Source organism: Trichosurus vulpecula, chromosome 2 (genome assembly GCF_011100635.1).
Source record: "Trichosurus vulpecula isolate mTriVul1 chromosome 2, mTriVul1.pri, whole genome shotgun sequence".
NCBI lineage: Eukaryota > Metazoa > Chordata > Mammalia > Diprotodontia > Phalangeridae > Trichosurus > Trichosurus vulpecula.
This window is the reverse complement of record NC_050574.1, coordinates 3970610-3994859: the sequence shown is the minus strand read 5'-3', so window position 1 is coordinate 3994859 and position 24250 is coordinate 3970610. Positions and strand designations below refer to the sequence as shown.

The window sequence follows — 24250 nt, the reverse complement described above, 5'->3', positions numbered from 1 at the left end:
CAGTGGCTAAGACCCTTCAGAGCAAGGAGAGGGGGAGGCAGGGGTCCTGACGAGTGCTCTGGGTGACACCGAGCTGCTCCCTGACTCTCATGTGCCCAAGTGTTCTCCTGACAAAGAGGGTTTGTACCTTTGAAGGGCTTTGAAGGGCCCTTCCTGTCCTAAGCAGGAGCACTCAACCCTTCCGGCCCTCCTGGAGGGCGTGGCAGTGTGGGGTGGGGTCTCCAAGGAAAGATCCCCACAGTCACTCCTGGGTGCCCCTCATACCTGCTCCAGGATGTACCTGTGTCAGGAGCTGCTCCTGCTGGTGCTTCTGAGCTCTGTGGTGGCCTCCCTCATCAGGTGATAGAGGACCCCTCTCCCCTAGAATTCTCCCTCCTCTCCTCCCCTGCCCCAGCACCTTCCTCCCTGACCTGGACGCCTTCAAATTCCCTTCCAACCTTTTCCCCAGTTTTTCCCAATATGTCTTTCATTTCCCCCATGGCTCCCCCTCCCCCCACATTCTCCATGCTCTGCAGGGTGGGGGTGGGGGAAGAGAGAATGGTCTCTGTGATGATATGGAGAAGAAGGGGAGGGAAAAGAACACGTATTCCTCCGGTGCCTGCTATGTGCCAGGCACCGTGTTAAGTGCTGCACAACTATTGTCTTCTTTTATTTAATCTTCTCCACAATCCTAGGAGGTTGGGGCTATGATTTCTCCATCTTACAGGTGGGGAAACTGAGACAGAGGTTAAGTGACTTGCCCAGGGTCATACCATTAGTAAAGTGTCAGGCTAGATTTGAACCCAGGTCTTCCTAACTCCAGGCCCAGCCTCTATCTGCTGTGAAACCTCGATGCCTCTATGACTCTGTCACTTCTGGGTCGAACGTTTTGATATAATGAGCATGTATTGCACACCTACTGAGTGCTGGGTGTTATGCTGGAGATACAAATCATTTAGTCAGTCAGTCAGCAACCATTTATTAGATCTCCTTCGATGTGCCTGATAAGGTACGGGACAAATACCAAAGGGCCCCCAACAGACCCTGCCCTTGGGGAGCCTACATTCCACCCGGGCGACGTCCCATGTGCACAGAGAAGTAACTAGGAGTTCTGAGGAGCAAATGAAGAGGAGCAACAGAGAAATCCAGGAGGGCTTCTGGGAAGCCTCACCCCCTTGGGGTCTCCAAGTGTTTGCTAGGGCAGGGGCTGGGGGTGGGTCCCCCAGCAACACCCTCTCCTTCTCTGCAGGATCCCCCTGCGCAAGGTCCCTGGCTCACCTGGTGCCCTCCACCCACTGAGGAGCTGGAGGACTCCCCAGGCCCCTCTGCCCATGGCCCAGCCCATTGTTGAGATGCTTTCCAACTACTTGGACGTACGTGCCCGACCCCCTTCCCTCCGGGCCCATTCCCCAATGCCGTTGTCTCTCCTTCCCCCATTACGGCCTCTTCTCAGCGTCTTCTCTCTCTCCTTCTCCAAGCAGGCTCAGTATTACGGGGAGATAGGGCTGGGGACACCCCCCCAGAACTTCTCTGTCGTCTTTGACACAGGCTCCTCCAACTTCTGGGTCCCGTCTCGACGCTGTAGCTTCTTCAGCCTGGGCTGCTGTGAGAAGGCGGGAAGTGGGGGTGGGGAGGCAGGTGCGTGGGATGGGGGTGGGGTGGGGATGGTGGTGTTGGGTGGTCATGGGGCCTCCACAGGAGTCAAAAGCCCTGCTGTGCCTCCTGCTGTGTGGCCAGGTGACTCCCTTCCCTTTTCTGGGCCTGTTTCCTCTTCTCTCAAATAAGGGGCTTGGCCTAGCCGCTAGATGATCTCTATGTGTTCTGGGTGACCTTGGAAAAGTTCCCTTCCTGGGCTCTGTCACATCAGGGTGGTTATGGACTCCAAGGCTGCTGGGGGCCCTCTCCTCTCTGGGCCTGTTTCACTAAATCACAGCTTCTCCAGCCCAGAGAAGATCTCAGAGGTCATCGATTTGCTTCCACTCACTCTGTGCAAGGCCATTCTGTGGTAGTCAGCTCTCACCTCTGGGCAGTCTTTCCCAGTGCCTGCTCTCTGGGGCCTGGCAGAGCAGGTCTGCTGCCTCTTTCTGAGACGGTCAGTCCTTCAGGGAAGCCATCACCCTCCATGATCTTCTTTTGACTATTGACGAACGTCCCTGGTCAAGCCTCAGCTTGGTCCTCTGTCAGCTGGGAAGGCTGGGTGGGCCCTTCTGGATCTGGTGGCCTAATGCCAGGGCCAGGACCAAGGGGATGGGGTGAGGGACATCACAGAGACTCCCCTTAATGCCCCCACATCCCTTCATGGCCCAGGGTTCCATCGTCGATATGACCCCAAGGCTTCCAGCTCCTTCCGGCCTAATGGGACCCAATTTTCCATCAGTTACGGGACAGGGCGGCTGGATGGCATCTTGAGTGAGGATGTGCTGACTGTGAGTCAACCCAGCCATCTCTTGGTGGTTTGGGGGCTGGGGTCGAACCGTGGATGTCCTTCACTCCTACAAGGCCTTGGCCTCTGCCTCAGTCTCCTCGTTTGTAAAATGGGGGTGGGGTAATGACCATAGAACCTCCCTCTTAGGGCTGAGGTGAGGCTTGAATGATAGCAGACATAAAGGCCTTCCGGACAGTGCCTTGTGAAATGACTGATTAAGGAGGCGGGTGCACTGCCCGGAGGACGGCTTCCTAGGGAAAGACTTGTGATTGCTTTCAAGGGGGAGGGACTTCCTATGCGAACCTTGGAGTTTGCAGTGTGCCCCCTCCTGTCCCCCTAGATCGGAGGCGTTGGGGGGGCCCCCCTAGTTTTTGGAGAGGCCTTATGGGAGCCAAGCCTGGCCTTTGCACTTGCTCACTTCGACGGGATCCTCGGCTTGGGCTTCCCAGCTCTGGCCGTGGCCGGAGTGCAGCCTCCGCTGGACACGCTGATGGAGCTGGGGCTGCTGGACCGGGCCATTTTCTCCTTCTACCTCAACAGGTGCTGGCCTGGGATGGGAAGCCCCGCCCCTCCCTCCCCTCTGAGGAGAGCTCGCCTCTGGGGCAAATAACTCTCCCCTCATAGACTTAGGTAGTTTAACCCCCGTGTTGGGAAACCTTGGAAATCCTACCTGTTCCTTCTTGAGCCTCCACCCTTGCCCCTGCCCCTGGGGACCTGATCATTCTCCCCCAACCGTGCCCAGAGCAGCGGTTGAGAGGCAGGAGATCTGGATTCAAATCCTGACTCCCAGCTTTATTAGCTGGGTCGCTAAAGGCAGCTTACTTTCCCCTTCAATTCCCCGTCTATAAACGAGGGGGTGGGACTGAGCTCTCAGGTCACTCGGGCTTTAGAGACTCCGTTCTTGCCAAGTAGGGACCCTGAAGGAGTTCCGGGTGGAGAAGTGATTCTAGGAGGCTCAGATCCAGCTCTCTACATCCCCCCTCTTACCTTCCTGCCTGTCACCCGGCCAGCCTACTGGCAAATCCATATGGACCGGTGAGGGGCTTAAATGCCTGCTCCCCATGGGGCATGAGGCTGGGGGCCCGAACAGGGCCAAAGGCCTGAAAAGGCTGGCACCTGATTGCCTGCATGCCTGACTCCCCTGGAGTCTCTAAGGAAGGACGCCTGGGTCGGGGGCAGGGGAGGGGGAGGGCTGGAGGGGCAGGTGCCTGGGTCAGTCAGTGAGGGGTGGGGCTGGAGGGATGAGTGCCTGGGTCAGTGGGGGGGTGGGGCGGGGACTGGAGGGGCAGGTGCCTGGGTCAGTCAGTGAGGGGTGGGGCTGGAGGGATGAGTGCCTGGGTCGGGGGGGGGGGGGGAGGGGGGGCTGGAGGGGCAGGTGTCTGGGTCAGTTAGTGAGGGGTGGGGTTGGAGGGATGGTGCCTGGGTAAGGTGCTCATACCCTGTCTTCCTCCCTAGTGTGACTGTAGGCCACTCCTTGACTCTGTGCCCTAACGGCTGTGCTGCTATTCTGGACACCGGCACTTCGCTCATCGCGGGGCCCTCCAAGGAGATCCGGGCGCTGCACAAACTCATTGGCGGCTTTCCGCTGCTGGCTGGGGAGGTGAGACAAGGTGGGGGAAGGGAGAAGCTAGGGGCCCAGAACTCTGAGGCTCAGAGTGGAGGGTGAGGTGATAGGGCTGGGATCGTTTGTCCAACTGACATTTGCTCATCCTGACCCCTGTAAGAAGGGGGCTGAGCCACACTCGGACCTTTGGGTCAGGGATTATCCTCAGCATCCCCTCCAGGGGCTGGAGCGCTGTATCGCCCCCTGAGAAGGCACAGAGAGGAAACAGTTGGGAGATGAGATGGGGATGGCCGAAAGGAGAGACCCACTGTGAGGGGCACTGAGGAGGGAGACAGGCAGAAGCCCTGGGCGCTCTGCTGGCCGCTGAACGGAGATGGAAGGAAGGGCAGGGTGGGCCCTGGGCCCAGCGCCTTTCCAGGTGATGACGGAGTCCTGGAGATGGGGCGAAACAGGTGTATGGGGGTGGAAGGAGGGGAAATGCCCCCAAGCAGCTGCTGTGAGCTCCAACGGAAGCCATAGATGGGTGTCAGCTTTAAGTAGCAGACTCTGTAGAGCTTGGGGGGTGGGGCGGGGATGGGGCGTCTTGGGATGCCAGGAACCAGCTTCTGGGAAGGGATGGGAGACCAGCCTTTCCCGAAGAGGCCCCGCAGAGCCTGCTGTAAACCGGTCATTACGTAGAGCCCAGGACAGACTCAGAGACCCGTTGGCGAGAGGAGGCTGGAGAAGGGCCAGCTGAGGGGGAGGGGGGTTGAGCTCGGTCCAGCCCCCAGAAGGGGGGGGGCAGAAGGAGGGGAGCGGCGGATTCTGGTGGGAGCAATGGAGGAATGAATGGGGAAGGACGAGATGAGCGTGACACAGCAGAATGGACTTTTGCCCTCCCTTCCCCCCCTTCCCCCTGCAGTATCTGATCCCCTGTGACCGACTCCCTGCCCTCCCACCCATCTCCTTCCTGCTCGGTGGTGTCTGGTTCAACCTGACCGCCCAAGACTATGTCCTTCAGGTAGGGCGCTCACTTGAGGCTATTTACTCAAGTCACAGAAAATAGGCGGGATGTGCGGGTGGCCGTCTAAGTTTCTTGCACTAGGGGGCCGGACCTTGGGCGACTGCAGAGGCTGAGCTCCCATCGCCCTCCCGACCCTACTGACCAAAGCTGAGAAATACTCTTCCTCCCCCAGCACTGTGACGTCATAGAGAATTCAAGGAATAGGACCCGCGCATTCCCTGGGGAGAGGAAGGAATTTGGATTTTGGTGGGGGGGAAGGGGCTCTATGCCAAGGATGCGGCGGGTCCCCCCGGGTGAGGAATAGGCCAGTACCCTTGGAGAAGGGGGGAGGGGAATGACATAGGAGCAGCGGGCTGGGAGCTTCTGCTGACGTCAAAGCCCTTTGAACAAGGTCCGCCACCCCCCACCTCGCAGTGACGTCACCGAGCAACTGGGTGCGGGGTGTAGTCCAGTTATGAGGGGGAGGGGGTGGAGAAGATTAGCAATGCCACTCCAGGGGCCCCAGGGCACAAGACCAGGGTCCCCAAGAGCGACTGGACGCCCGGATGTGAGACTGGGGCCGCGTTTCTGGCCCAGAGCGAGCCCAGAACAGAGACAGTGCTTTTGGAGGGCGACCCTCGGGGGGCGGGGCGTGATGACCTGCTGACGTCCCTCCGGCTCCGCAGCAGCCGCCGGGGATGCTCTTGGGCTGCGGCCGGGGTGACCGCTGGGGGGGGCGGGCCTGCCCAGACGCTCCTGCCCTCGCCCCGCAGCTGGCCAGCGGCCGCACCCGCTTGTGTCTGTCCGGTTTCTTGGCGCTGGACGTGCCACCGCCCGCGGGCCCGTTCTGGATCCTCGGCGACGTCTTCTTAGGGTCCCATGTGGCTGTGTTCGATCGGGGGGCAGCCCGCGTGGGGCTTGCACGGGCGCGGGGGGTCCTCCCCGGCCCCTGAGCTGGGAGCGCCCCACCACCCCCCAAGTCCCCCAAATCCCCCCGTTTCCTCCAGGACCCCTTGAGCTGAGCACCGAGTCCCCCCCCCCACCGGGACCCCTGAGCGGGATGCACCTCGCACCCCTCCTCCAAGAGATCTCATGGGGGCCGCCTTGGGGTTCCTCTTTGGGTCGGCGCTCGGGGATCCTCTTCGGCTCTGCGCTTGGAGATCTCCGGGTTGGGGGGCTGCGGGGGGTAGTTTGCAGGCCGGGGCCAGGACGCGCCTCGCCTCTGCAATATCTTGCCCCCTCTTCTGCCTCCCCTCAACTGCCGAATAAAAAGCTGCGATGTGTCTTTTCCTCTGCGTCCTTCCCTTGGTCCCTCGCGCGCGCCCGCCCCGCGTGGGCGCCTGGCGCCTGCCCGCAGCCCGGTGGGGGTGGGGAAAGGGAGCGGCGGCTGAGAGCCAGGGAACTACACTTCCCGGCGTGCCTAGCGGCCGAGCCGCGGCCGGAGTGCAGGCCATTTCCGCCCGGAGCATAGTGGAAACTGTAGTCCCTCAGCCCGCAGCGCCTAAGCCTCTCTCTTCCGCCCTGGTCTGTGTAGGGCGGGCTCCCGGCTGACAGGTGGCTGGGCCGGCTCGCCCCTCCCCTGCTCTCCTAGCTCGGGATGCCAGGGTCCGCGACAGGGGTGGGGCCAGCAGCCTCCTGAGGCCCAGGGGTGGGATGGGGGTGGGTGGGTTAGGGTGGTCCCTCCCTCCCCCCACGGGTAGTGATGTCAGGCCCTCCCCCCAACTCCGGCCCCCTCCCCCTTCCCCCCACGAGCAACAGCCACCGCCCGGATCCCGGAGCCACCGGCCCGGGTCCGAGCCCCGCAGCCTGAGCCCCCACCTCTCCCCTTGCTCTCTCCTCCTGTCCCAGGGGCCAGGGCCTGGAGCCACCCCGCCCCCACCGTGAGTACGGGAGGAGGTTGGTGCGGGAGAGGGGGACCAAACTGAGGGTAGAATCTGGCTGGGTTGCGGTGGAGAGAAAAAGACTCCAGACTAAGGAAGGGGACATGGAGGTGGGGGAGGGGGACCATGGGGGTTAGCGCCGAGGCCCTGGGAGACTGGGCAGGAAATTGAAGTAAGCCCGTACTCAGGGGGTAACGGGAATGGAGTGATGGAGATACTGGGAGAGCAGAATGATGGGTGGGGGAAATGGGAACTGGAGACTGAGGAAAGGGCTGGAGACGAGACAGAGACTGCGTGGGCTGGGCAGGGAGAGCGGTCTGGGGGGGATGGGGGACAGAAGGGAGTTGGGAAGGAGTCAATGCCTGGGGTGGGGGGGGTCCGATGGATGGAGACGAGGAGGGGGAAGGGTCAGACGGAGAGGGGGAGAGAGATGGGGAGAGAGGGAGCTAGGCAAGGGGATTCTGAAGGCAGCAGACCCCAGGGAGGGGCCAGGGGAAAGGCACAGTTGATGAGGGGAGAGAGAGAGGGCATTGAATAAAAAGGAAGACGGGCAGTCCGAGAGGTAGCGGAGAGCGAGCTCTGGATTCGTTGCCAGAGGACCTGGGTTCCAATCCCGATTCTGCTATCGTTGCCTGTATGACCCAGGGCAAGTCAGTTGTCAAGTTTCGGATTTCCCGTTTGTAAAATGAAAGGGTTGGTCTCAAGAGATGATCTTTTCTGGGTCTAAAATTTGGTGAAGCTGGGAAGGGGGGAGGGGGAAGGAATGAGTGAGACAGTGGCGGACTGATGTCAGAAGGAAGAGATGGGGCTACGGTGGCAAAAGAGAAAGGCCAGATAGAAGAGGGGATGAGGGATGGGGGATGGGGGGCGGGGGAAGGGGAGAGATAGATGAAGCTGGGGGTGGGGTGAGAAGGGAGGACAAAGTGAGATGGAGAGAAACCACACTGAGATGGGAGGGAGAGGAGGTAGACCAAGTAGAATGAATTGGAAGGGAGGCAGGGAGAGAGGGAGAGTGGAGTGAGGGGCCATGAGGCAGTGCCAGGACTGGGAAAGAATGAAGGAGCCAGCCCAGTCCTGAGGAAGAGACCAGCCTGGGGGCTCAGGAGCCACAGGTGGAGAGAGGGGAACAGGGAAGAAGGAAGCAAGCATGGGAAGAAACCATCAGATTAGGGCTGGGGAGAGAGGGGGTTGATTGGGGAGCGAAGGAGCCTGAATGACCCAGGAGGGTAGGGAGGGACTGGAGGAATGGGGGAAGGGGAAAGGAGGAGAGCTGGGCTGAAGGACCTTGGAACCTGGGGTGGGGAGGAAGGAGGGAATTGGTGTCCAGGCTATCGGATACCCGGAATAAATGAGGGACTGGATAGGGGACTCCAGGGAAGACATGGGACTCAGAAGAGGAGAGGGAGACGGGAGGAAGGAAAGCAGATGTTGGTGAAGTGAGGATGGGGAGGCCAAGAATGAGGGACAGAGTTGGGAGAAGTGGGGAGAAGGAATTGGGATGGGGGATGGACTGAAAGGAGAGGAGGGGGGACAAAAGAGGAAGGTAAGAGGAGACTGGGGGGGTCGTCTCATCGGGAGAGGCTAGTTTAACAAGAGACCTTGAAGGAGGAAGACCTCCAGATATTTTTTTTGGCGGGGGGGGGGGGGGAGGGAGATTGTGGAGATGCTTCTTTCCCCTGTACCATCTAGATCCCAAACAGCTCAAACCCCTAGCAATCTCCAGGATTTCATCTCTTTGCCCCCTCTATCAGGGCTGCGGAAGGGGACCCCAGAGTCAAAAATCAATTTGAATTTCACTCCCGCGCCCACATCCCATGACCCTTTCTCCAGAATCTAGTCTTCCAGAAGCCCCTAGTCTAAAGCACCCATTTAATGTCCTCCCGCCCAGTCGTCTGGCCCTTCAGACCCTCTTCGTCTTCCCTCAGCTCTGTCCACCATTAGCCCTGCGTCCACTTCAGCACCACAGTGGGTCCACTTACTTCTCCGTCCCTGATACCATATCTTTATTTCTTTCTTAATTCTCATCTCCCCTTTCCCTCTTCCCCTCCCCCTTCCTCATTCCTCACTTTCTATTTCCCATCCGCTTTCTCTCCTCTCCCTTCCCCAGCCCACCTCCCCTCTTTTCCATTCTCCCTTCTCCCTATTTGCCCCCATTTCCTCTCCAGCCCCCTCCCCCTCTCACCGGAGGCAGTGACTTTGTTCAGTCCTGTGGTGTCGGGGTTGGCTGTGTTCCTTCGTTCTGGGGCGAGGGGAGCCAAGGACGCCTGGGTCCTGGAGGTGGGGGTGGTGTCAGCTCTTTCCAGTCCCCCAAGCAGACCGCGAGGAGGCATCCTGTTGGAGAATGAGAGTCAGACCCCAGAGGGGTTAGGGGCCAGTGGATGTGGGGAGAGAATCAATGCCTGGCATGAAGAGGACAGGGTCCAGATAGAAGGGGGAGCTCTGCATGCACGCGAAGAGAAGGAGGGGGGGCGGGAGTCCGGCAGGGCAGGGTTGGCTGGGGCCCTGCAGGGAGGCCACCCCCCCAACTCTGCGGTCTGGTAGTGAGCCAGAGTCCTCAGTGCGGACGAGGGGGGGAGGAGGGGAAGAGGAGTAAAAGACGCAGAGACAGAGAGAGAGAGAGAGCCGCAGAGGGAGATATAGGGACTCAGAGATGGAGATGGAAAGAAGGATGGTAAAAACAGAGCCAGAGAGGAAACATACACGAGCAAAGAGAGAGACAGGAAGACGCGAAGACTCAGGGAGAGAGAAATACAGAAGAGACAGAGACACAGAGAGACTACGAGACACATATATAGTGAGACAGAGATAACGGTAGATATTCTCAGAAACCGACCCTCGAAAGAGACAAATACGTCAGGAGTGAGGGATCCGGTCGGAAAATGAGGCCGGTCGAAAGGGAATGGGGGGGGCCCGTCTTGACCGCCCCCCCCTTCTGTTTCTCCCACCGCCCCTCCCTAGGTCCGCCTTCCAAGGGTGCCTCCGCCCCCTTTCCCTCCTCCCATCCTCTCAGCTCCGCCTTCGGGGCTGCGCAGCCTGCGGGCCGGCCCACCGACCCCTAGAGCGCCCCCACCAGCCCCCGCCCCCGAACTGAGAAAGGGCGGGGCCAACAGCCTGAGCCCCGCCCTCCCCTGGTGGAGAGCCCCGCCCCCTCCTCGCGCCTGCCTTTACCCACCCCCCCTCGCCCCTCTCCTCCAAGATCCACCCCCGCCCCCGGGGGGGCCCTGGCCCCGCCCCCCGCCTGGGCCCCGCCCCCCAACCCTGGGCGCCCCCGCCCCCTCCAATGCTGAGCTCAGTCTGTGTCTCCTCCTTCCGCGGGCGCACGGCGGCCAAACAGCCGCAGCAGCCGCCGGCGCAGCCTCCTCCCGCTCCTCCTCCTCCTCCGCCTCCGCCTCCTCCTCCCGGCCCTTGTCCCTGTCCCTGTCCCGGCCCCGGCCCCTGTCCCTGTCCCTGTCCGGGTCCCTGCCCCGGGCCCGTTCCCTCCTCCCCCGACGCCGGCCCCGGGCCCGGGTCCGCCTCGGCCCCGGGCCCCGGCCCGGCTCCTCCTGGGCCGCCCGCGGGGGGCGCGCCATGCCCCGGGGGCCCGGCCATGGGGCGACACGGCGGCGGCGACAGCGACAAGATCGTGATCAACGTGGGCGGCGTGCGCCATGAGACGTACCGCTCGACGCTGCGCACCCTACCCGGGACGCGGCTGGCCGGCCTCACGGAGCCGGGGGCGGCAGCCAACTTCGACTACGACCCTCGCAGCGACGAGTTCTTCTTCGACCGGCACCCGGGCGTCTTCGCCTACGTGCTCAACTACTACCGTACCGGCAAGCTGCACTGCCCGGCCGACGTGTGCGGACCCTTGTTCGAGGAGGAGCTCGCCTTCTGGGGCATCGACGAGACCGACGTGGAAGCTTGCTGCTGGATGACCTATCGGCAACACCGCGACGCTGAGGAGGCGCTTGACTCCTTCGAGACCCCCGAGCCGGCCGCGGCCGCCGGAGGGCCGGGGGGGCCTGGGGCCGGGCCCGGAGGGCTAGGAGATGATGAAGCGGGCGGCTTGGACGCTGCTGGGGCCGGAGGGGAGCTCAAGAGACTCTGCTTCCAGGATGCGGCCGGCGGGGCCGCCGCTGGGCCCGGGGGGGCTGCGGGGGCGACGTGGTGGCGCCGCTGGCAGCCCAAAGTGTGGGCGCTCTTCGAAGACCCCTACTCGTCCCGGGCGGCCAGGGTAAGGAGGCCCCCCCCGCCCCTTCCGGGTACTTGCCATCCCCTCCCCCCCAACCCTGGGAGATTCCGCGGTGCTGCCCCTCACCACAACCCCCGAAGCTGAGCTTCTCTGGTCCTCAGGATGCATCCCCTCCAAAGTATACAGACCCTACCTCCAGCCTCCTAGCAAGGGTCCCCCGAACAGAGCGTTCCTCCCCCTCCCCCTCAGCCCTAGAGATCCCTCCCTGCCCTAAAGCCCGCGGCCCAGATCTGCTGCTACCCAACTAATCTATAACCTCTGGAAGCCTCTCTCGATTCCCAAGGCCCAGATACGTCAGCTGCGGGATCCCCTTTACCCACGAAGACCCGCCCCCTCCTGCATCCTGAATCCCTTGCCCCTTTGAAAAACTTTAGATGACTTTTCGCCCCCTCCCCCCACTTCTGGAGTGCTCTCTTTCTGAAGTCCGGAGAACCCTGGACTCTTCCCTTCCCTCTACTACCGAGATCTCATCCCAAGTCGTATTGGAGGGAGGGAAGAATCTGGCCGTCTCTTTGTGTCCAAGAAGGGGATGAGGAAAAGGGGAAGGGAGAGGATAGTCGGGTATTTTCTAGGGGAGATGTCACCCCCTCCAGGGCCAGGGGAGTCGGAGGGTCAGGAGCCCGGTGGCGGCTGTCCGTTCCCCTCCCCCCAAGGGCTGGCTGCCTCCCGGGCCAGGAAAGGACAGGGAGCCACCGCAGTGCCGCATCCCTCTTCCCCCTCCCTCTTTCTCCTTCTCCTCCCCCCCGGGGGGCTGCGTGGAGGAGGCGGCTTGTATTCCCGAGGAAGTTAAGTCCCAGAGAAACGCTGAGTATGCAGGATTGGGGGAGGGGGGAGGAGGATAAGGGACACGTGGCTCTTAGATTACCCCCCCCTCCAGTGACCTCTTTTCGGGAGAACTCTTGGGGGGCGGGGCCTCCCCTCCCGCTCGACCCTCACCCCTTTCGTCCCTCTGCTATCCCGGAGAGATGGAGTTAAACCCGTTGGGGGTGCGGTGCCACTTCTGAGGCTGCGAACTGCGTGGGGCTCCCATTCCTCCCTTGCTCCAGTTCTCCCCTTCCTTCCCTTCTACTCCGGCCGGGTTGGGAAGGAGTTAAAATGGGGGGGCGGGGGACGGGGTTCGGAGGCTCCGCAGCTGCGCAGTGCGTCTCCGGTGGGGATGGGGTTAAGGCCAAGCTAACGTTGCGGCTGCGCAGTGCGGCGGGAGCTGTCCGCGGTTCTGGCCCCTCCCCGCCCCCACTGCAGTGCCGCAGCCTTCGCCGTGGGGGGTGGGGGGGGTGGGGAAAAAAAGGAGTCCTGAGCATGCGCACTGCGGCGCCCCATCACCCAGCTCACTGCGGAGAATACGGGGGGGGGGGGAAGGGAAAGGGGGCGGGGCGGGAAAGGCAGCACAAAGAAGTAGTGGAGATATGCACTAGCCCCTTACCCAGATAGGGAAAGGGACTGGGCCAAGGTCACACAGCCAGTTACTGTCCGAGCCCGGGCTCAGACCCAGATTTTCCACACTGCCTACAGAGAGGCAGGCAGCGCACAGAGTTTGGAGCACAGAACTGAGCCCCCAACGTCGCCAGACACCTTCTGTCTCAGATGCCAGGGTCCCCCATCTCATCAACTCCATGAACAAAGGGCATGAGGGAGCATAGGGGTGAGGGGGTGGAGGGAAGACAGCAGGGCTGCTCACAGCCAGTAGGCCAAGGGAACCTGTCCCTCTCCTTGCCCTAAACCAAACTCTGGGATCTCTCAGAAGCTGGAGGGAGCAGGACATAGGAATTTCTGAGTGGACCTGAGGGACCTACTGGACGGCCTTAGATCTCTAGAGAGGCAGAAGCTTGTGGGAGTCTGGAAGCTAAGATCCATGAAAGGGGCTGCAGGCTGCACATTTGGGTCTGAGGGGAGGTAGGGGCCTGAATATCCGGGTCCTTGAGGGGACTTGGGGAGAGAGCTAAGGTTGAAGGAGGTCTGGTTGTTTGGTTCCCTACATGGGAGTTGGCATGAGTGTGGGTAGAGGGTCCAGCTCAGGCTCCTGGGTCACCCTCTTCTTTTCCCTTCCCCCTCCTGCAGTATGTTGCCTTTGCCTCCCTCTTCTTCATTCTCATCTCCATCACCACCTTCTGCCTGGAGACCCACGAGGGCTTCATTCACATCCACAACAAGACGGTGACCCAGGCGTCCTCAGTGCCAGGTGAGCCTCCAGAGAATGTGACCAACGTGGAAGTGGAGACGGAGCCCTTCCTGACCTATGTGGAGGGCGTATGCGTGGTGTGGTTCACCTTTGAATTCCTCATGCGAGTCACCTTCTGCCCGGACAAGGTTGAGTTCCTTAAGAGTAGTCTGAACATCATTGACTGCGTGGCCATCCTCCCCTTCTACCTGGAGGTGGGCTTGTCGGGGCTGAGCTCCAAGGCTGCCAAGGACGTACTGGGTTTCCTGCGGGTGGTCCGCTTTGTGCGGATCCTCCGGATTTTCAAGCTGACTCGACACTTTGTGGGGCTTCGGGTGCTGGGACACACGCTTCGAGCCAGCACCAATGAATTCCTCCTGCTCATCATCTTCCTGGCTTTGGGAGTGCTCATCTTTGCCACCATGATCTACTATGCGGAGCGAATTGGGGCTGACCCGGATGACATCCTGGGCTCCAACCACACTTACTTCAAGAACATCCCCATCGGCTTCTGGTGGGCCGTGGTTACCATGACAACCCTGGGGTATGGAGACATGTACCCCAAGACTTGGTCAGGGATGCTGGTGGGGGCACTGTGTGCCCTGGCAGGCGTCCTCACCATTGCCATGCCCGTCCCTGTCATCGTCAACAATTTCGGCATGTATTATTCACTGGCTATGGCCAAACAGAAGCTGCCGAAGAAAAAAAATAAGCATATTCCCCGCCCCCCCCAGCCGGGCTCACCCAATTACTGCAAGCCTGAGCCCCCTCCCCCTCCACCCCCAGCTCCTGGGCTCCCCCACCATCACAGTGGCCTCAGTCCTCCCCCACCCGGATCCTACCCAACGGGCCTGCCTGGGCCCCATGGCCATGTGCATCCAGGGCTTTTAAGGGGAGGGGCAGGGGGGCTTGCTGGAATGGGCCTGCCCCCTCTGCCTGCCCCTGGAGAGCCTTGTCCATTGGCTCAGGAGGAGGTGATTGACATCAACAGGGCAGGTGAGGAAGGGGGTGACAAGGGGCTGAGGGGGAGGAGGGAGAGGGGAGGAAGTAGACAGAAAAGGGCCCAAGGGGGAGAGAGGGTCACTGCAAGAAGAAGAAAAAAGTAGTCATGGAAAGGTGGTCACTGAGATCAAGAGAGTTGATCAGAGCTGGGATGAGTCACTGTGGGGTGGTCACTGTGAGAGAAGGTCAAAGCCAATCAGAGGCACAAAGGGATCATCCCAGAGATAGAGACTGTGGCACAAATAGAGGGAGATACAAGGATGGTCACAGAGACAGAGACTCACAGAGATGGAGGGAGATAGAGGGGTGGTCACAGAGATGGAGGGAGACACAGGGTGGTCACTGAAAGATAGACTCTTACAGAGACAGGTACAGAGAAGCAAGTATAATGGCCATCACAGAGGAGGGACACAGGAAGATGGTCAGAGACAGATTATCATGGAGATAGACAAAGAAATGATTAGAGACAAGACTATCACAGAGATGAAGAGAAACAGGAATGGTCTGAGAGACAAACTGACTCAGAGACAGGAAAACAGTTTGTTCAATAAGAGACAGAGGATTTCACAGAGACAGAAGGAGATGCAGAGTGATGGTCAGAGAGAAGGGCTGAGATGGAAAGACAGAAGGGTGGTCAGAGATAGACTATGCCAGAGGAGAGAGACATAGAGGGGTGATCAGAGACAAATTACTATCACAGAGATGAAGAGAGATGCAGAGGGATGGTTGCTGAGAGATAGAATATCACAGAGATGGAGAGACAGAACTGCAACAGGTTGTATCCAGCCCAGCAAGCACTTATTAAGCACCTTTTGTTGCAAAGCATCCTGCAAGTTGCTGGGGACACATGGACAAAGTGAAATAATCCCTGCCCTCAGAGCTTACATTTGGGGAGGGTGGGGTAGGATGCAACGTACCCAGATATGGATCTACATGATAATTTGAGGAGGAAGGAAAGAGAGCAGGTTGGAGAGGTTTGGTTTCCCAGTTGGTAAACTGAGTCTCAAAGGAATCCCAGGATTCTGAGAGATGGGAGGGAAGAGCCACTCCTGGCAATGGCCATAGACCCAGTTGGAGAAAGAGTTATAGAAATATCAGGGAATATCAGGGAAAGCTACTGAGATACAGAGGAATTGTCCCTAGCAACAGAGATACACAGAGATGATCGGGGGGAGAGATACAGAGACACCCACTGAGAGACAAGAAAAGGTATATGGATTGTCAGCGAAGCAAGAGACTGAGACATTGAAAGATGGTCATGGAGACAAAGAGGCGATCTACCACCGAGCCAGAGAAACAGGCCAGAAAAAGAAATGGTCCTGGAGACCTCAGTGATGATTATCAGGACAAACACCAAGCAAGAGAAGCAGGCACCAAGACAGAGGCATAGATTCTGGAGAAGGTGGCAGGGAAAGAGATACGGGGTGGTAACTGACAAAAGACAGGGGTGGTCATGGATAAAGGGACAAACTCAGCCTGACAGCCTCAGAGAATGAAGAAACAGGGGTCGCAACAGAGAAGGAGAGGGACAGACGCTGTGGAAGGGGTCTCTGAGAGCTCTTGGCTTCTATGGAGGCTAGAAGGGAGAGGGAAGGAGGCTGGGGGGCAGCTAACCAGAGCAATGAAAATGAGGGGGCCTCCATCCCTTCCCCTTCTTTGCTTAAAGTAGGTCAGTCATGGTGGTTGGGGGGGGAGAGAAAAGACTGAGCAGCCCAGTCCCTGCTCCCTTAGCAGCTGACCCACATTCACACCAATTAAAAATAACTCGAGTCCCCCTTCCTGTTTCCCTCCCCCTCCTCCCACTCCTGCATCCCATGTCCTCCCCCAAACCCTTACCTCTTTCTTCAGGTCTGTACACCTTCATGGCCCTTCCTGTCTTCCTAATCTCCCTTCCCATCCCCCCTTATGCCTGAACACCTTATTAGCCATGTCCTGCCTACATCACCTCCCCTACCCCCATCTGCACTCCCCTGCCCCCATCTGCAGCCCCGCCCCCATCTGCACTCCCTCCCCCATCACCTCCGCTGCCCCTATCTGCATTCCCTTCCCCCATCACACACCCCCGCCCCCATCTGCACTCCCTCATACCTAGAGAACTGCCAAATGTTCCTGTTGGAAGGCCCATCTAAGGCCATCTGGCCCAATGCATACCTGGACCCAAATCCCTGCAATAGCATGGCCAGGAGGGGCTCACCTGCCCTTGGCTTGAGGATCTCCAGTGAGGGGAGCCAGTGTTCTGGTCAGCCCAGTCCACTTTGTGGCAGGTCCAAGGGCTGCTCAGGGCATTTTCCTTCCTTAAAGACTTAATTGGCTTCTTTGTCAATTTGTCCCTACTTCTTTGCCCCCACTTACTCCTGTCGGTCGTTTGGGGCCAAACAACCCAAGTCAACTCTGTCTTCCACAAGACAGCCCTTCAAATACTTGAAGGCAGCTGGCATGTGTGTCTCCCCTCTCCATTACCCCATCCCCCAGCCTTCTCTTTTTCAAGCTAAACAGTCCTGGTTCTTTCCTTTTTTTCCTTTTTGTTTGGAGGGGGGAAGGCAGGGCAATTGGGTTTAAGTGACTTGCCCAAGGTCACACAGCTAGTAAGTGTGTCAAGTGTCTGAGGTTGGATTTGAACTTAGGTCCTCCTGACTCTAGGGCTGGTGCTCTACTCACTGCACCACCTAGCTGCCCCAGTTCTTTCCATTAATTCTCCTAGGGGTGCCATAGACCATAAACCTCCTTCACCATCCCTGGGACTCACTGCACACCTTCCAGTTTGTCTGAGTCCTTCTTCAAAGGTGGCAACCTTTGCCACCTGATCAAAACTGATCATAAGGGCAGAGAATAGCCAGACTGGCATCTGGTACCCAGCTCCTCTGCCCAAGAACCATTCACTTTGGACGCTCATACCCCCTCATTGATTCATATTGCCCTTTCAATCCACCAGAAGCAAATTTATCCTTCACCCTTGGAGGAAAGTGCTATTAAGATCTCCCATTTTATAGGTGATGAGGCAGAATTGAAGGGACTTGCAGGTAGGAAGTATCTGAGGTCAAATTTGAACTCAGGTCTTTTCTGACTCCAGGCCCAGCACTCTGGTGCTCCCTAGCTGAGCTAAGACCCTCCATTTTTAAAATTCGTATGAGCTGCCCTCCAGCCACAACTCCCCACTTCTAACTTGTGGGGTTGACCTTTTGAAATCATGTTGATAGTTAATAGTTTCCACTTCTCCTGATTGAATTTCCTTCTCAGCCCAATGCTTTAACCTAGTTATTTTCAAACTTCGGTCTCAGAACCCCTTTACACTCTCAAAAAATTATTGAAGACCCTCCCCACCCCCAGGACCTTTTTGTTTATGTGGGTTACATCTATCTATATTTATCACAGTATAGTAGAAATGTAAAAGGCTTGGTGCTGTTGTGAAAATAGCTTGGACCTCTCAGGCTCCAGAACTTACTTAGCCTTTTAGTCGAGTCTTGGATCCTGTCTCTTTCATCTGCAAATTCAATGTGCTTGCCTGGTGTGCTTTATCTCAGCCACTGATGAAAATGTTAAGCAGCACAGATCCCCGGGGCACTCCACCCGAGACTGCCTGCCTGGGTGACATTGAACCATTAATTACTGACTGCTCCTCAGGTCTGGCCAGCTAACCAGTCCCAAATCTATGTTTAGCTCAAAATTCTATCTTTTCCACAGTAGCAGTAAGACTTTGTCAAGTGTTTTGCCCAAATCTAGGTAAACAGCACCTCCTGCATTCACCTGATCCACCAGTCTTCTAAGTTGTCAAAGCAGGAAATAAGATTCTTCCAGCCTGACCCGTGATTCTGACAGCAGCCAGGCTGGCTCTTCCTTTGCTCCATCCCCCCTCTTAGCACCCTCACACCCTCACAAAATCACCACACCTCTTAAAGCAGCCCAGCTGCTTTTGGACAGCTCCCCATTCACCCTCCAGCCTAAATGGGCTTTTCTGCAGCTGCCTCCGCTGTCCTGGCTCTGCCCAGTGGAATCCCCCTTCTGCAGGGTGGCCCTTGTGTCCTCTCCTGGCAGCAAATCCCAGAACTTGAGAGTTAGAACAGACCTCAGTGAGCCCTCACTGACACTCCTCACTGGGCAGATGAGTCCCACAGAGCCACACAGGAAGTATGATGTGAAATTTGAACTGCGGTCCTATGGCTCCAGAGCTAGGGCTCTTCCCCCTTCTGAGCTGCTACTCATGCCATTGCTGGTCGAAGGAGTCTGACCAATCCCACCTGGGCCATTGACTCATGGTGGGACCTAGACAAAGCCCTTCACTGTGGGAGGGCTTTATTTTTTATTTATTTATTAATATATAATAATAATAATATATTATTTATTTATTATTTATACACACATTATACTGTGTGTATAATGAGGGAGATGGACCATCTATGGTACCTGCCCCCTCCAGATCTAGGGTCCTGTGGTCCTAAGCCCTCTTCCATGTGACAGTCCCTTAGATTCTTAAAGATGAGAATCTAAATTTCCTCAGCCCTCTCTTGACCAGGCTAGACTTGCCCGTTTCCTGCAATAGGATCTCTTTATGTCATAAGCTCTAGAGGCTCTTCACCATCCTGGTGGTGACCCTGGGGATACCTTTGGTGTCTGGCCATGCCTTGTATGTATCCCGTCCTGCCACCCCCACACCACCCCCATCCCTCTCCACTCACTGTGCCCTGTGATCCTTCATGCCTCATTCCTCCCATCACAATGCCTCCTCCCTTAGACTTCCTTTTACCTTCCCACCCTCTTACACCCCATTGTCTCACACTTCACCTGCGCTTAATACATACACCCCAAACCCCTTCCTTTCCCTATCCTTCTTCCCCTTCTTCTTGATTCCAGATCCCTCTCTTTCCTCAAAGTCCTGGTATTTTTATCTCTGTCTCTGTCTGTCTCTTTCTGTCTCTCTGTCTCTCCTCCTCTCTCTTTCCCTCACCTCCCTCCTTCCTCTCTGTTTCTCTCTCCTTTCTCTTCCCCTCCCTCTCCCTCTCTCTGTCCTTTCTTTCCTCTTCCTCTTCTCCCCCACTCCTCCCACCCTTCCCCTTCTCCCTCCCATCCTCTTCCCCCCCTGCCCCCCACCACTAAATGACTTTGTCTAAGTCACTTTCCACCTCCGAGCCTCCATTTCGTCATATGAAGGATGGTTATTATTCTGTGACTCCTTCCTACTCTTGAACGTAGACATAGAGCTGAAGGTCCATTGAGTACCTTCCCCCCATTTGACAGGTGAGGAAACTGAGGCCTGGGCAATGAAGAGTCCCTGGCCCAGGTCACAGAGGGAGGAAGCGGCAGAACCCCGGTCCTCATCTGCCTCCCCCTCTCTCTGGACCCAAGTTTCTTATGTAGAACACCGGGCTCAGACCTGGCAGCCTCTGAAGTTCCTTGCTGCTCTGATCCTCAAGGATTCCATTAATTCTGTCTCTCTCTATTCCTTTCATCCCTCTGTCTCCTCTGTTCACCCTCCCCACTTTTCCTCTGGGGAACCAGACCCTCGCCCCAATGGGGACCCGGCAGCTGCTGCCCTAGCTCATGAGGACTGCCCTGCAATTGACCAGGCAGCCCTGTCCCCAGAAGACAAGAGTCCCATCACCCCTGGGAGCCGTGGCCGCTATGGACGAGACCGGGCGTGCTTCTTGCTGGCTGATTACACAGCTTCCCCAGATGGCTCCATCCGAAAAGGTGAGACCCCCTCTCCCTGCCTAGGACCCCTTTCCCCATCCCGAGGTGCCCCTAGCCCCCAAAAGGTCCCCCTGGGAGAAGAAGAGAAGGGCACGGGGAGGGGGTAGAGATTGGGGACAAGGAAGAGACTTTGCTGCCATCCTCCCCCCGCCCACCCCGTGGGGCCCCACTCCTGCTGCCACCTTCCCTTTATCCCTGTTCCCCTCCTCCCCTCCAAGGCTGCCTCACCACTGCCCCCCTCATCTATTGTTTTGTTCCATCTCCATCCCTTCCCACCTTGATTCCCTGGCCCCTTTCTGCTACCTCCCCCCCAAAAAACTCAGCCACCAGTGCCCCCCCGCCGCCCCCCCCGGACTGGCGGAAGCCTGGCCCACCCGGCTTTCTAGCCGACCTCAACGCCAACGCTGCGGCCTGGATCCCCCCCTAGCTGGACGCCCCCCCAGTCCCCCTGGTAAGTGATCCCTGGCTGGCTGTCCAGGCTCCTCTCTCACCCCTTGGGACCAGCTTCTCCCTGACTAACACCCACTGTCTCCTGACTGACCAGCTGCCAGGCCTTTGGCCATTACCTGCTCCTACCACCTAACTCATGCCCTGGGTCTTCACCAAGCACCACAGGCCCAGCCACACAACTCATCCCCTAAAGTCACAGAGCCCAGAACTAACGAGCCCCACCTCTGCTAGCCTCACCCCAATGACCTCACTGTCCTCCAGCCTTTCCTGCTAACCACTCCCCCAAGTGCCCCTTTCTCTTTCCCTCCCTTCATGTAGCAATCTCCTCATTGAGTCCTCAGCCCCCTCATGTCATCATCCCCAACTTCCCCTTCATCTCCATCTCATCCTTGCCCTCCGCACCCCTCCCTGTCTCCCTCCCCCTCCTTTACCTTCTTTCCTGCTGGGCCCCCAAATCCTGACCCTGCTCTCTCTTTCTGTTGTGTGGCCTCTGGCTCACCCTCCAGGGAGTGGGGTGGGATGTGGAGAGTTGGGGTGGGGTCTGGGTGGGGCTTGGGTGGGGGGCAGTCTTCAGTGACTCACCTTCCTTTCCCTCTGATGCCAAGATCCATTCACTGAGCACAAATATTGGCCGGAGCAGATGGGCCAACTGGATCCTCTGCCTAGTTCCTTCCTGCCCCTGCCTCCCCATGTTTGACCTGCCCTGTGCCTCCCAACCCCAGTTCATGTCATCTCCCTTTTCCCTCCCCCTCCCTTCCCTCCTTACCTCCCCCAGTCGCCCCAGATGCTCCTCCTATATTTGGTGTCTCTGGCCACCCCCATTTTGCTGCTCTTCCTCTACTCCCCGGAAACCACCACAGAGGAGGAGGATGGAGCCCCAGGGGTTTCTCCCCCACCCCCAACAGCAAGGCAGTGTTGGGGGGCCCCCCTCCACCCCCCTGTGACTCTGTGTTTCTGTCCCCAGCTCTTGTCACCGCCTGAGACCTCTCGAGATTCGTGGGCCCCCCCCTGCCCCTCTCCCCCAGGTCAGCAGCTGGGATTGGCTGGGAGGGGGCCCCCACTGTAACACACCCCTAGAGCCTTCTAGACAACCCTCCTACTGCTAAGAAAATTCCAGGTACCCCTTGAGCACTCTCAGGATACACCCTCTAGAGGCCATAAGACAGTCTTAGAAGCTTCAAAATATCCTCCACAAATGCCCTTAGAACCTCCCAAACCTCCAGCCCCACAGGATGCTCTCAGACTCTCCAAATTACATACTTAGAAGTGCCCCCCATCAGGTCCTTGGTCACAGCTCTAGAGCTGAAAGGGCCTCGGGCAGTAAAGGAGGGACAGGTCCCCCAAATAGCCGAGCCTGGTGGGGAGCAGGTGCCCTGCTGCCAAAAAAGTGCTTGGGTCCTTCTGCTGTCCTGATTTAAGGTGCCAAGCAGCTCTCAAAGCCTTCCTGATGCCTGAGACACTTGTTATTACTGTGGGCCCCTGGGAGCCAGCCACCTTTGGCCCAAGAGGACCCCATCCCCTTTCCATCCATTTCCCTGCCATAACCTTCAGCTGCACCCGGGATCCTGACCGCCCTTCCTTGATCTTTGGCCCCAATCCCAACCCTCCTTTTGACAGCTTAATTGGCCTTCCCAATGGGATGCTTCGCCCATCCCTTCCCATGGCCTCCTGCCTCCATGCCCTTGCCACCCCCTCCAGTCCTCCAGCATGTGTTCCGACCCAAGGGGAGGAGAGACTGACCGGTGCCCTGTCCCACTCACCCACACCTGCAGCTTCATGCCCATATCACCTCATCATTCGCCTTCTGCCCGTCCCCCCATCTTAGGCAATGGAACCTGGGGTAGGGAACAGGCAGGGAGAGGGCTGAAGGGGAGTGGGGAGGGCCACGAGCTCCAGTCTGCCTCCTAATCCTGCATCTCTTCCCCCCACCCCAATGTCTCTGTCCCCCCTTTCTGGCATTGACTGTTTCTCTCTCTCTCTCTCTCTCTCTCTCTCTCTCCCTCTCTCTCTCTCTCCCCCCTCTCCCCTCTCCTCCTTGTCTTGCTCTCTCTCTTTCCATTTCTCTCCATCTCTCTCTTCTTTGTTTTGTTCTGCTTCTCATTGCTTCGGACTCTGTGTATCTCCATGTCTATCTCTTGGCCTCCATCTCTGGATCCTTGTCAATCTCTCTTTATTCATGTCTGAATGCCTGTATATCTCCGTTTCTGTGTCTGTGTCTTGGTCCTTCTCTGTGTGTCTCTCTATCTGGTCCCATCCATCTCTTGAACCCCATCTCTCTCTGTGTCTCTGTTTTGTCTCTCTTTCTTTGGGTTTGTCTCTTGGTCCTGATATATCTGGGCCCCTGTTCATTTCTTGGTCCTTGTCCCTTCCTCCATCCCCCTCTTCTTTGTCTCTGACCCCTCCCGTTCCCACTCCCCCAGGTTATGAGAAGTCCCGCAGCCTGAGCAGCATCGCGGGGCTCAGTGGGGTGTCCCTGCGTCTTGCCCCCCTTGCCACTCCTCCTGGCTCCCCAAGGGCTGCCCGCCGTGCCCCTCCTGCCCTGCCCTCCATTCTCTAGCCCTCCTTCCCCCTCTTTGGGGGGACTCAGGGGTGGTGGGGGATGGTTCCAGGTGTAGGGGTGGGGGTGGTATTTTTTAAAGGGTCACAAACAATATGCAATTGATATGACCGCCAGCAAACCCCCAGACACCCTCCCCACTTCCTCTAGGCCCCCAAGAAGGAGGGGGCAGAGCCTCAGTACCCCCCCCAAAAGCCTTCTCAGGTCTCCATGAGCCATATCGCCCCTCCCAAATCCACACGCTCATTGAAATGTGTAAATAAGTGAGAACTGCGCTGGTTAACTTTGGGGCACCCTTTTGGCTGCCACACATTTTCCGAGGCAGCCTCTGTCCTCTTCCATCTTTGTGCATGTCTACCCTAGAACCCCAATTCTCTGCAAGAGCAATAAGCTGCCTCTGGCCGCATGCAATGTCCCACCTGAGACCACCTGGGTGTTGGGGGGGCCATCTATCCCATGGGCCTTCCTTGGTCACCTTATCCCCAGCCTGGAGTAGAAGGAGCTACGGCTTTTATTGCAAATCAAAGACAGAAAGGTCTTTGGGTGGGATGGGGGTGCCAAGGCCCTGAGAGGGACTAGAAGTGGATCTGGGGAAATCAGGGGTTTTTACCTTTTAACGGTAGTAGTAGTGAGTGTTGGGGTGAAATGTGGTGTGTGTCCATGTTGCTAGCCTACGGAAGGTGATGAGCCATGCACAGGGATGTGGTGGGGTAGTGCTGTATAGATGTGTGTGTGTGTGTGTGTGCGCGCGCGCGCGTGCACGTGCATGTGTATGTGTGTGAGTGCATGTATGTGTACATGGATCATGATAGTGAGCATGAGACTTTCCAGGATTGGGTCACTCCATCTCCCTGACCCACCTCCCCCTGGAAGGGAATCGGCTGCCCCTCCCAGCGTCTTCCTGTTCTCAATCGCTCCCCCACCCCCACATTCTAACTCTGGAGCTGCTGGACTGAATTCATGGACTGGATTGACTCCCTCCCCCGCCATGTGTACTCTCATGCCCAAGCTTGGGGAATGTCCTCAGGGAGGACTGGAGCTCCCTGGGCCTCGTAGTCTTCCTCATCTATTCTCCTCACCTGGAGCAGATCGTGGGGACTGGGTCTGCATGTGCATGAGCTCCCAAGAGATCCTCTGTTCCATGTCTTCTCCACCCCCTGAAACCCCACATCCCAGTGGGGGTGGGGAATGGGACTTGTGGGACACAAGGGAAATCTCTGGGATGTCCCCAAACCCCTGCCTGAGGCTAGGCTCCTAGAGCTGCTTCATCAGGGACCACCAGATACTCCAAGGCATCATCACTACCTTCCATGCACACAACCAGATTGTGCAGTGTG

The 24250-nt window shown here is 58.0% G+C and overlaps 2 protein-coding genes across 4 annotated transcripts; both read left to right on the top strand.

The window, feature by feature from the left end:
* The first annotated feature begins 274 nt into the window (after positions 1-274).
* NAPSA (napsin A aspartic peptidase) lies at positions 275-5903 on the top strand. Its single transcript, XM_036747459.1, has 9 exons — positions 275-339; positions 1229-1352; positions 1461-1584; positions 2287-2405; positions 2745-2944; positions 3317-3439; positions 3860-4004; positions 4870-4968; positions 5724-5903. Exons 1-9 carry the CDS (start codon positions 275-277, stop codon positions 5901-5903), a joined length of 1179 nt encoding a protein of 392 aa, XP_036603354.1.
* A 4207-nt stretch (positions 5904-10110) lies between these two features.
* Positions 10111-22913, top strand: KCNC3 (potassium voltage-gated channel subfamily C member 3). Of its 3 annotated transcripts, none has more exons than XM_036747440.1 (5): positions 10111-10234; positions 10313-11043; positions 13120-14215; positions 19715-19906; positions 20230-20333. In XM_036747440.1, exons 1-5 carry the CDS (start codon positions 10111-10113, stop codon positions 20331-20333), a joined length of 2247 nt encoding a protein of 748 aa, XP_036603335.1. The 3 variants fall into 3 exon arrangements, with proteins under 3 accessions (XP_036603335.1, XP_036603336.1, XP_036603334.1); XM_036747441.1 differs by having other exon boundaries at positions 10111-10240; positions 10331-11043; XM_036747439.1 differs by lacking the exon at positions 20230-20333 and adding an exon at positions 22777-22913 and having other exon boundaries at positions 10111-11043.
* Positions 22914-24250: the final 1337 nt, after the last annotated feature.